At 45.8% G+C, this 12,889-nt stretch overlaps 1 protein-coding gene across 1 annotated transcript in view; it reads right to left on the bottom strand.

Annotated features, from left to right (window-relative positions):
* SF3B3 (splicing factor 3b subunit 3) overlaps positions 1-12,889 on the bottom strand; it is a 29,188-nt gene that overhangs the window by 4,795 nt on the left and 11,504 nt on the right. Inside the window, exons 12-21 of the mRNA XM_042797496.1 lie at positions 9,652-9,803; positions 9,090-9,245; positions 8,668-8,823; positions 7,842-7,985; positions 6,787-6,909; positions 5,158-5,312; positions 4,043-4,217; positions 3,213-3,418; positions 2,130-2,286; positions 601-726 (exon numbers count right to left, since the gene is read on the bottom strand). Coding sequence (XP_042653430.1) covers positions 601-726; positions 2,130-2,286; positions 3,213-3,418; positions 4,043-4,217; positions 5,158-5,312; positions 6,787-6,909; positions 7,842-7,985; positions 8,668-8,823; positions 9,090-9,245; positions 9,652-9,803 — 1,550 coding nt within the window. The remainder of the gene's footprint in view (positions 1-600; positions 727-2,129; positions 2,287-3,212; positions 3,419-4,042; positions 4,218-5,157; positions 5,313-6,786; positions 6,910-7,841; positions 7,986-8,667; positions 8,824-9,089; positions 9,246-9,651; positions 9,804-12,889) is intronic.

Here is a 12,889-nt window from a genome sequence, read left to right on the forward strand (position 1 = left end):
CTTGCTGGAGTTCCTTTGTGCAGTAATGAGCAACTGGCACAGGTTCTGCAGCTTGTGCTAGAGAGGGAGGAGCAGGCAATGGAGAGAAAACACCATGCTCTGCAATTTCTTTTCCTAAAGTACCAGAGATGCTCAGCAAGAAGGACCGTCTACTTCAAGGAGAAAAACCCCTTTTCAAGGTTCTGGGGATCTGAAGAGGTGCTCATATGCACCCTCCAACTTCTGTCTCCAGCCTGCTGATCATCTAACCTTCAGAAGCATTTGGTGTTTCCTATCTGGGTAAGGCCTCTCCCATTTGCAGCAGACTGCCACAAGCCTGGTCTGTACAGGCTTGTGAAACTCCTGCAGGCGTCCATGAACAGCCTGCACTGAGCTGGTACAAAAAAGGAACCTGCAACATTACACTCTGAGTGGCGACGGGAAAGCCACGCGTGCTCGGGGTGCGGAGGGGCAGCGCACCAGCGAGGCACAGACACAGCTCTGGGGTCCAAGCACACAGACACAGCTGGGCTGGAGCAGCAGCTAAACCCTGTTTCGCTTCTACTGCAAAGCATCACTCTCTGCAAATTAACAGCTCTGGTCGAGAACAAAAGACAGTACCTTATTCTCACACTTCCGCAGCAGTTTCTTCTTGCCCAGGTCATATACACGCAGGAGCTTTCCAACACCAATTAAGACTCTACCTTGGAACGGAGCAATGGCTGCAGGAACCTCCTCCACAGGGGTCTAGAGAGGGAAGAGGAAGCCTGTGAGACCCCCATTAACTGAGCTAACCTTACACCAAGCTTCAGAACGGATGCAGCTAATGGTTCAGCTGAAGCTTGTTGGCCTGTGCCAAGGCTTTCAACGTAAAAGTCTGATTGGAATCTTTTTCTACAGGAGGGGAAAAAGGTCAGTTCTCTGTAGGCCTTTCAACAGCAGCACATACCACATGTCGTGCTAACGGAGCTCTGGGTACTACACAGACACCACTGTGCTGGCAGTGCACCTTAACTGAAGTGTAGGACTGCTGTAAGAACCCCACGCTGGGCAGACAGCAAAGGCAGGCAAAGATCTCGTTGCCTTGGTTCTTAGTTTTGCTTTATCCCCAACAGAAAGATGTTATGCTTTGCCGAAATCCATCCAGATTGTCTATTTTTAAAACAAAGGCATGAATCGGATTCGGCCATCTGTCACACACGCTCTGAAGCTGCCACTGAAGGAAGTGTTAAATCTGAACAATGACAGCGTGCCCACAATTCCAGTAACTCAGACAGGGCTGAAATATCTCCCACCACTAATCAATCCAAAAGGATCAGCCACAGCTAAGCATGACAGTATGTAGAGAGCTTCCATTTACAGTGTTCCCAGCTTAGTTGCACTGGCTAAGAGAAGTTACTTCACATCATCAGCTCTGCCAACTTCCAAGTGGGTGTTCAGTGGTACCAGAAAAGGCCCTGGTCCAGGACAGAACCCACTCATCGCATCAGAGCCGTAGGAAGTGAATAAGCCACAACATTCCTTTCCACATGCTCATCTGCTCAAGTCTCAGCCATGCTGGAAACACGTGGGAATGAGAACAGAACAGAAGAGTTCTGCTGAAACCCTCGCTAAAGCCCCAGAGACCTGTCAAGCAAGTTGGTCACTAGGCGACTCATCATTTTTACACGCAACCAAAACACCATCGGAGGAAAGATGACAGCTCACACCAGCTTCATGTGGCCAGCCAAGGACTGAGAGCCTCAGCACCAGGGTTCAAGTGACCCAACTGTGAATTAGATTTGTAAACAAGTGCTCAGAGAAGCTCTCTGAGCTCATATTCCAAGAAGGAAACAGAGCTGTTTCTCTCCCCTCCCTAACAGGGGCATAAAAAAAAAACACAGCTCCCTTCTTTACCCAGTTAGATGGACAAGACTATCACTATGGCTAAGGACTGGGACTCTCAGGAGATCGGTGTTCAATCCTGAACTCTTCAAAATACGTCCCAAATGATTTTGTAGGAGGCACCTTATTTTCTCCAAGGCTTCTTCCAGTGTGTATGATCTTGCTCAGGATTCACTGAGTACTGCAATATTACTGATTGGTAAATCAGGGTGAAGTGACAGCTATTCCAACACTCTGCCTGTGAATGACCCAGTCATCCCTCTCACCTTGTGCAGAAACTCCAGCTTCTCACCGCTATTCACCAGCTTGTACGTGTAGACAAATCCCCCAGCAACCGAGCGCGGGTTCAGAATCAGGTCCTTGGCGACTCCCACCAGCACGTACCACTCATCGCCAGTGTTGGAGAACCGGCACACAGCCACGCTGGGGATGACAAGACACGCCGGGAGAGCGGTGTGATCACGACACAAACCAACGCTGCGCACGCGGACGGGATTCCCTGGCAGCACAGCCCGCGCCTACCCAGGCAGAGCTTCGGCAGCCCAACCCTCCAACACTGACAGTTCGTTTTCCGAGGTCGTTTTTCCTCCCTGCAGAAATGTTTAATGCAGGCTCCTTCATTTTTCCACACTCTCCATGGAAAGAGATGTGCTCCAGCTGTCACACGTGCCCAAAGCATTACTTGTATGTTTTCACAATGCCCAATGCATTACATTCACAGGCTGGGCACTACCTAGCAACGTGCAAAGCTCCCCTAGAAGCTGTTTTGACAAAGGCTGTTCCAATTTAGACACGTACATACACCTTTCCTCATCTTCCAGTGTTACTTCCTACCCAGTGCCTAGCTCAGCCAGGTTGGGAATCCTGGACAAAACAGGACAGTCACCCTTTTGGACCAGCATGACCTAACTCCACCTGCTGAAGCACTCACTATTCTTCGTGGTTATTGTGTTGGTCTTCCCCACCAGTCCCTCCAACACTTCCTTTCCACTTAATCTGTGTTCGGTTTATCTGGATGAGAAAGGGAAGTGAGAGACAGCAGCACATTCCCTTGTTCCTGGCTCTCTTATCTGTCACTTGCATCCCTGTGCTGTTCTTTAAGCACTGGGGTCCAGCAAACACAATTGGAGCACTAGCTCCTAGTGTCACATGCAGATAGATGAGGGTGGCAAGGAAAAGCAAGACAAAAGCTCTAAGCGTGTGGAAATCACTTCTGGAATTACAAGCCAGTCTCCTGATAACATGCTGTATCTGGATTTCAATTCAGTAGCAGCTGAGCAAAGAAGGCAAAAACCACGTAGGACTCATCACAGATAGAGACTCTTGCTGCATCTGGCCCTGCTTCTTACCTGAAGGCAGCTTCGTTCTGCTCCAGCTGAACCAGATCTAACGTGTTTCCCTGGATGGGGTTCATCACCCTGATAACAGAGGCCCACTGTCCATTCCCAGCCTTGGGAGCACCAAAGATGGACTCGGGAAGATTCTCGTTCAGAAAGGCTGCAGCCATCTCTGCAGCCAACTCCCTTTCATCTTCACCCGCAGCCTCCACCATTTCCTGTGGGGCATTAAAAGACAAGAGAAGAGTTCAGTGGATTTCCCTTCAACAGTGGTGCTCTGTGTAGAATATAGCCTCCCTGTTTCCCCTGAGCTAAGATATTCCAGGGCAAGGTACTGCCTGTGAAGACATAAAAGCCACCATGAAGACAGAAAAACCACCAAATCCCAAAGCTTCCACCCACCCTGAGCTTATTCCCAAGGGAGCCTCTGCAGCTCAGAGCACAGTGTTGTCAGCTCTGCCATGTCCAAGGGGCAGCTGACGGAGAAGCTACTTCTCCAAATCAACATCTCTGTAAATAACATTGAGAAAAAAACCCAACCCACTGAAATCCACGCATCCTCAGTCACAGAGGATGGAGTAACACAAGCGTGATTGTCCTCCAATATGTGGTTTTTGAAGCCTGCCATAACAACATGCACAGAAAGAACCACTGGGAAGTAGCATCTTCTGCTGAAATTTGTGTTTTGAGGCAGATCCTCACTCCCTTCAGCTCATGCAGTCACACAAGGCGCAAGAACTTGCAGGCAGCAGCAGCTGGGAACAGGTGAGCAGGGAGGATTTCCAGCTCCAGAAGTCCCCTCTGGGGAACAGATGTATATACCTGTCCCCCATCCCAGTTACCTCGGCCATTTGCTGCTTCCTCTGTGCCTTGGTGGCCTCAGTGTAAGCATTGTGGTCTGTCTCAATGATGATTAGGTTGTTGCTCTCTGGGTGAATGACAAATTTTCGGGGCGTGTACTGCAACGGGAAGGCAACCTGGTTGAAGACTGCCCCCAGCTTCTCCAGTGCCAAAATCCTGGGAGACAAAGACATGTGTTGAACAAGGTCCGAAAACAATCGTCCAAGAGAACAAAACTGGAGTTGAGCTTTGTATCTGTAAAACTGGCTAGGGCTGGAGACAAACAGCACCTTTCTTGGGCCAGGCAGCAACTAGCAAACAGCTCCAGGGAGCAGAGCAAACCCAGCATCCTAAATGGGAGCCTCTGCTGGGGGATGGAGTGCATGTTTGGGGAATGCATCGTCTGAATCTAAATGTGACACAGACTTTGACATGTAATCAAATGCTCTTCAGAGGCACTTTAGTTAAACCGGTATGAAAAATGCCATGCCAACTCTTTCTTCCTGTGACTTGCCAGCTGAAATGCCAGTTCTCCTGGCATTTGGTGACTTAAAAACCACAAGTCTCTCCAGAAAGAATGACTCCCTTAAAAGCAATGAATGCTGTAATATTTCAATGAGGACAGACATGAAAAAAGAGTCTGTTCAAGTGCATACAACAGAGCTCCTGAATTTGTGGTCCATTATTTTCATTTATCTTTTTAATATCTACGCTGAACTTTAAAAAGGCAACAAATACACCCCTGTCATGCCTCTGATTTCTTAGATCACATGGCTTATTTTCTGCAAAGCAGCCAATTCAGATTGCAAACCACAAGGTTCTAACACACAATAGGTTCACATTTATTAAAAATGTCCTTCTCTTTAAGGATCAGAGAATTTAAGAATAACTTGAACTGCACTTGTTATTTTAAAAAGCTAGAAAATACAAATCAGAGAAGCATACCCTAATTCTTTTTGAGAGCATAACTACACTTGTATTCTGTTTGTTTTCTGAAACCCACCCTTCTTAAGTCACTTTACCTCTTTCCTTCTGAATGTCGAGTGAGAATTCACCGCTCCTCCATCTGCCTAGCATCCTGTCCCAGAAGTATTTGTGCTCCCCCATCAGTTCTTACCTCAATGTGTTTGTGGAGATGGCTACAATGCCCTCCGGGCACTGCTCAGAAGCAAAACCAGATGCAAACTCCAGCGTCTCATAAGACAGGGGAGTCAGGTGGAAGCGTGACTGATAGGAGTAACTGAGCCAGGAACGGCTTGACATGGCCAGCACCTGGGAATCAGACAACACAGCAAATGTATCGGCTCCGGGGATGGAGGCAGGCTCCCTCCTTGCAATATGAATGAATTACCCACTAGAACAACTGAATTCTTGGGGGTGGACTCCATTCAGTTCAGAGCGTATCTTCAGAGATACCGTTTGTTTCAAAGGGACAGTTTTATCCGGAAATTCCATACGGCATGAAGAGGAACTTTAAAGTGCTATCAAGACAACGGATACTCAAACCGAGGTGCAATAAAAACTATTTTATCTGTAAAAGCCAAGATCAACAAACACTTTCATCTCATTTTTAAAAAAACAATAGCCTGTTCTAATGGGAACAGGTCTTTTAAAATAAATATTTACTGCTTTGTCACAATGCAAATGCTGTAGCTCTCTGATTCAGAGTCTAAGTGAAATTTCCTTTAAAATATCAAAACAGTAGCCTAATATTAATCAATCAAGTTAAGGGAAACAAAGGACACAGATGGACTTCTAAACTCTTCAGCTTTATGCACTGGGCTAAATCAGTTTCAGTGCAACCTTACTTTCTGCCTGAGCGACATCAGCTGGAATTACATTGAAACACTCAGGTTACTCCAAGCCCACCACTGTCTGGCCATAAGCAGCATGGTTTTTCTCCCCCATACTGTGAGACAAGGAAGCAAGAATGGTTTCAAAGTAGAAAAGTACTCAGCTGTACCATAAGCATTCTCTGCTAGAGCTGCAAAGAGATGCAAAAACTCATCTCCGAGTTACAGCTGGCAGACTGGCAGGAGCAAGCTGAAGACATTCAGCCAGTGTACCATAACATGAAAGCAGAGCTCGCATTCCCAGATCCAGCCCCCCACACTGACTAGCAATATTTCTCAACTCTGAAGGTGTCATCCAAAAATGAGTCAAGAGGGGGTGGCTGATCTCCCCAGTGCCATATCAGAAGGGCTGGGAATGGCACTTCTGATGAAACACATTCTTCCCTCTATGCAAAATCCTGCAAATATTTTTCTTGAACCATGCATGGCAGGTGTCCAGACCCTGGCTGAGCCATCCTCAAAATGCACAGGGGACAACCATCAACTGCATCAACCAAGGGGTAAGATTTCTGCACGGGGCTCTTCCCGTCCCTGTGCACCAAGGCAGGCAAGACGAGATTTTTCAGTGTCTCAAAGCCCAAGAATCTGCTCAGAGCTTTCCAGACACGTTGCAAACCCAGCCTATGGGTCAGATGAGTCCTAGTTCGAGGAAGGAAGGGCAGCACTAAACATTACTTCCTAAGAAGGGGAATACCAAAAAGAACAAGGCTGTTTGTGAAAGAGCAAGCTGCGAGCCAGGCAGCTCCATAATGAAATAATTCTACTTCCCACCCTTAACCCAGAGGGTACTGCTGTGCTGCAAGGATGCTTCCCCACCCTGCCCACCAATAAGGAAAACGGGGATGCTATGTCTGGGAACTGGATCTGCACCCCTCTGAGCTCGCCTCACTTACCGCCTCTTGGCCTTGCATTCGGACCCGGAAGAGTTTCACAGGCCGTGAACCAAGGTACCTGGTCCTGGTATCGGAAAGATCGCCAGTGACAGGATCCAGGACAGTTCGCAGCAGCACACCATTCTTGACGTTGGCATAGCAAAAAGTTAAATTAAGATCACAGATAAGAAATAACTAGCTAAGCACAGAGGTAATTTCTGAAGAATTCATTTAAAACACAGAGGTAATTGCTGAAGAATTAGGTGTTTGTTTTCCTAGCTTCCAGTACAACTCCCTTTTACAACCACACTGTACCTAAACTGGCTCCTGCTCACTCCCAGAGGCAGAAATGAATTACTGTAAAACAAATAAACAAACCAACACCCCCTCTCAACAAACAAAAAATGTCAAAAAACAGGCACAGAAGTTTAATGCATCACATAAGCCGTGCAGAACCTGAGGGCCGATTCCAGATCCTAACCCCTCTTGGTACAAAGCATTTACCCAAAAACTCACACTGCTTAAAAAGAGCTTGCATACTGACATCAAACTCGAGGCATGTGAAAAAACCTAGACTGCTCTCATTATTTTTACCACATGTTGAATTGTCAAAACAACATTTTTGGTCAAAGATCACAGAGTCAGTACTGAATGCAACAAAAAAGCTGCGTAACAGCGGAGTTATTAGAGCAGAGCCCATGGTTATGGGCAGTTACTTCTTTGATACTCTGCCCTACAGGCAGTTTCTAAAGAACTACCCAACATTTCACCCAGAAATTTTGTTTAGAATGTGCCCTCTTTCTGGAAGGGGGAAAAGTACAATTTGTCCTACATGAAGTCTGGGACAATATGCTGTCTTTTGATTAGTCTTAAGTCTAGGAACGCACAGACAAGCTTGCACCTCTACTTAGTCACACAGGGAATTCCCCAGTCACAGTTGTTAAGCATGTTGTGACAAAGAGGGAACAGTCAGGCTTTGTGTTGCGCGGCACGATGACAAGGCCATTACAGCAACCCATCTTTCCAAGGAATGCTCACCAAGAAAAGCCTGTCAGAACCAGGCAGGCACCTCTCACCTGCAGTCCAATGTTCAGGTACAGAAAGCCAATGGAGCCCCTCTCCCCTAGCTCGTCCTGCTTCTCTGTGCCACCCATCTCCACGATGCACAGCGACTCGGGCTGTGCAGGGAGGGCCTGCATACTCAGCGGCTGTAAGCAATCCTGCGGGAGACAGAAAAGAGGTACCACACCAGTCAGCAAGGTTGGCAGGGCAAGAGGGGATTCAAGCTCCATCCAAGGAGCTTAAAGATGTCCTTTCAAATCTCCATAAAGAAGTATTCAGCACAGAAAAAAAGAAAAGTCACAATAAACGCTGGCTCTGTGGATTTTGGCAAGCAGGAGTGGTTGCAGCCCTGGGCTTTGGAGAAGATAAACTGGATCCTTCTAAACTGTTCTAGCACAGTTTGCAGCTATTGAGCATGGACAGATCTGAGCAAAGTTTACGTTACTTCAGTCATCCTTTGAACACTCATCTATTGCAGATAGAGGAATGATAATGCTGGTTTGCTTCTAACTTGTTTGCAGAATCAGTCTGCTTTTAGTACAGGTATAACCAGGGAGACAGGGCAAAAAAAAATAAAACAAGAAGAAAGTATCTTTCATATCTCATCAGCTGAACCTCCAGGCATGGGTAAAACTTAAAAAAACCCAGGGAATCTGTTACAGGTTAGTATCAAGGGCTAACGCTTCCTCCCAATCAGCAGAGAAATCCCATGCATGTTATTCATTCCTGGTCATCCACCTGAACACAGGAAGACACCTTGGACAAACACAGCCCACCCCTGCAGTACCATTCTGAGTATTTCAAGCCAATGGAAGAGGCAGAAGCAGCACAGCTACTCACCGAAGGGTCAAGAGAAATAATTCTGACAGTGTTGTCCACCAGCCCAACAGCAAGGAACCGGGAGCGCTGCTCCCCAGGGGGAACATTGGCCAGGCTCATGCAAACAACGTCAGCCGACATCTCTTTTCTCTCTGTGTACTCATTCAGCTGCCCCGACTGAGAGAGAAAAACACAGGAGACTTAAATAGCCAATGGGGCAAACCAGCACCAAACTGTCTCTCCAGACCTTGCCCCCCTTCCCCTCTCCTGCCTTTTTTAGACAGACACAGTCCAGATATGCAAGGCTTTGATCTATCCCTTCTAGAAGGATGCTTCACTACAGAATCCTTTTCTGCAGGTCTGATCAAGGATCAATCTCTGGCATGCCCCCCCCATACTTTGCCTTGCTCTTCCAAACTCATTCATCACATTAGCACACGTACCGGGTCCATCTCAAAGTAAACCAGTTCTCCTCCAGTCAGTGCTATCACTACTTGTCTCTGGTTCACAGCACATTTTACAATAGTCTTCTTCCCTGGTGTCTTCCATTCATTTACTCTCTTATCTGCTCGGATGTGCCGGATCCCATCTGGATAAACCTGAAGGAAAAAAAGGTCCCATCAATTCTGTATTTATCATCCCTTCACAACTCCCATCTCACCGGTGATTCTGACACAGAAAAAGCTAAAGGCAAGCATCACTCCTGGCAGTGGTGATCCATTAGCTATGCAACAGGCTGAACTAGCACGAAGCCACTCGCCAGCTGGAAGCATTGCATCCTTGAACTACAGCAAGGAGCTACTGAGCACACACTGAAGGAGATGAGGACCATCTTCAGCTGGTCCAGTTTCACTTAGCAGGATATAAAAAGGGAAAGGCTGAGTAAGTGTCATTCTCTGCCAATCCACACCTTCAGACATGACTTGTGTTGCACTACTGCAGAAACCATGGCTGTGCAGAGGGCAGCAGACATTAGCAGAGCTGTGAGAAGCAGCTTTCCATTACCTGTACCAAAGCATCATCACCAAGAAGAGAGCAGGACAGGGTGGGTGTAGTTCCCAGGAATCCAGAGTCAGTCACTTCTTCTACAGTCTCTCCAATAGACAGCACCAGTGTGGCATTTACGAAGGACACAATGATATAGGCATCAAATTCATCTGGTCAAGGGAGACAGGGGAAAAAAGGGTGCTGATTAAATAAATGCAAGGCTATCCAACAAAATCAGCAACCTGACAGATGTCTATCAGTTACTTTTCAGCAGAATTCCTGTGATAATTACATCTGCTGGCAGTATTGTGCAAGTTCATTCTAGGACACACTGTCCAAAAGCCAGCCACTGCTAGACTCCAAACAATGCAAACTCAGCCAGGATCAAATGACGATCCAGATACAGTCAATTCATGATACTCTGGATTCTGGCAAGCAAGACTCCTGGCTTCTATTTTCAAAGATAGCACAAGGTCTAGAAGCCTTTAACACACTTGTCCCACCTCACACGAGGAGCTGAATACAGATTTAACACCCAATGTAGTCAGATGAAATGCTCTACTCCAATAATCTGAACACACGGAACCCATCTGCAAAAATTGCACCTCAGATGCTGCAAACAGGAGGTTGCAGGAGCACATCTCTATCTGGTATCCACATAATAAAAGGCTGCAGAGAATCATCAGGGTGTATTGCAGCAGAGGAACTCAGGGTTAGCCTCCTCTACTCTCACCCAGAAGCTCAACTAGCTTACATTCACACAGCCACCCATTCCTGGGATGAGAAACAATACATTTTTAAGATAGAGCAAACACTGACCTTTACTTCTACTGGAATAAGTGACAGTATTGCAACTATTATCTCCAGTGCTGGCTTCTCCCAAAGGGGATAGCTTGGGAGAGTCCAGAAGCTTGGACGTGGAAGAGCTATGCTAATGAAAATAGTTTTAAGAGCTCATTTGAAAACAGGGAAATTTTGTGGGAAACAAGGGTAGTGGGACTGTGTAAAGCCAATGCCCCAGTTTACTGCTGTCCATTTTCATTCTGCAGAAAGCGATAGGCATTAAAGAGGGGGAGAGGAGAGTCTCATTAATACAGAGTAACAAAAAAGCAAGAGAAACAACGAAGTCTGTTGGGAAGTGAAGCCAGGAACCTCCCTGGAGAAGTAAGATTGCCTCAGAGAAGCAACTCCACTTCTGCTGTTGTCATGCAAGCGCTATTTCTTAAAAAGTAAAAATTCCCCATTTTAACCCAACTTAACCCAAAGCTCAGACTTATGCACCACAGCACAAGACAATTAGCAGAGGTGAGGGTGTAAGAGAGCTGTCACAGTTTTTGCCCTTGAGCAGAGCTTCTCCATAATCTGCAAGTGTAGGAGACATGGAGAAGTGCTGAATGACCCTCTCAGTAGAAAAAGAAAATAGAGAACTCTCACTGGGATGAATACAGGATGCCAGCAAATACCATGGAGCAGCTTAAAGAAACTGCACTGGATTAACTGAAACAAATGCTTCAGGAACTGATCCTTTTCTTATCCACCCTGTTTAGAGGGAGGCATTGCCAAACCTGCTGTGTCACGTTTATAACAGAAAGTTCTTACATACAGCTGAAAATATGCAAGTCAAAAAAAACATCATTCTTCTCTCCAACATCTGGTATACAGACCACAGCTCTGATCAAACTGAAGAGCTTTGTATAACTGAAGCAATTCCGACAGCAGTCTGTGGCATAAACTCTGTTACTACCCTATTAAATGGCCACGGGCTGTAACCTCCAACATGCTCCTGAACCCCACAAACAGGAGCAGGTCCACTTGGGGAAATGAGAAAACAAGAACTGAACCCGCACACAGAAACCGATTAGTAACACCAACTATTTAAACACTTGGCTTAACAGGAGAAATTCTCTAACGTTAACAACAGATGCCAAGAGTTCTATAAGAGGTACGACATTACACACTGGTTATTTTCTACACTAAATAGCAGCAGCTTCTACAAATTTGCATGAGCTTTTCAACACCAGAAGTCTATAAGAATTCCTCGATCGCTTTGAACAGAGATTCTAGCAGTTCACAGACTAAGCATTTAATTCATAAATATCCTGTAGACAGGAAGTTCTAAAAATTCCATTTCAAAGACCATTGTTGCTTTCCAACCTTCTTGAGAGCTGTTGCCTTCCTCCCTGGGGGCTGTCATTCTCATGATAAACCACCATGTCCCAGCTGGAGGCTTAACCGTGTGATTTGGAGCAGGACAAAGAACTCCCACTTGAAAGCAAAACAGATTCCCTTAGACCTACTCTAAACGAAAACTCATTCCTACCTCTTAATACTTTTTTAGCTCTTTTTTTTTCACTGGCTTACAGTATTATTAGAGCGTGCCTTTAAGTTTGTGTCAATAGTAGTGACAAGTACATTTTTGCTTGAAGTCCAGTAGCGCTGCTTAATGCCTCTCTGCTGGAGCTTTTGAAATAAAGGGTTTGGTTTACCAGAATTAAGTCAGTGAATAAGATGCATTCATCTAGATTCAAACAATACAATTTTGGTATAGAAAATATAGCAGTCTAGTTGAAATTAAGAGGACTAAATCCCTGGGGCACACTGAGAAGCATTCTCAGAAAAATAAAAGATCTATAGATTTTAATATGAAAAGATATTAGCTTAGCCCTGCACAATCCCAAGCATAACATCAGGCTGCCCAGTTTTGAACAGACATTATTTTGTATGCAGACACAAGACTTCAGAGATGCTTATTACTGTTCTAATTACTCCAGTTAGCTCCTTTCAGCAAGTAACAGAGACATTTTAATGTCTCTGAAGAACCACAGCTGGACTCATTCTCCTGTGCATTCATTCCAAGTTTTCTGCAGCTTCATGCACACGTCACGACCAGTTACAAAAACATCACATTTCAGTCCATGAACTCTACACTACTGTCCTTTTTTGTTATTTATAATGGATTCAGTTTGAGTCAGTCCATGAGAATTCCATTCCTATACACCAGTCCATGCCTGATACAGTTTCTTCACACTCCACGGCATCTGAATTTGCACCAATACAAATGGAGTTACCACTAGCTCAGAGGAGTTCAGTGAACGGATGAGCAGTGACAAAGTTCAGGATTATTCTCACTTAAAAGATACTGATGGGATGACAGCACATTTTCCTGGGCTTCTGTTTACTACTGCATGGAGACTCCACAGCTGTGACTCACTGTACATCGATTTTCATGCAAGAGTGCCAGGTAGGGAACGCAGAC

Source organism: Tyto alba, unplaced genomic scaffold (assembly GCF_018691265.1).
Source record: "Tyto alba isolate M040663 unplaced genomic scaffold, T.alba_DEE_v4.0 Super-Scaffold_26, whole genome shotgun sequence".
Taxonomy (NCBI): domain Eukaryota; kingdom Metazoa; phylum Chordata; class Aves; order Strigiformes; family Tytonidae; genus Tyto; species Tyto alba.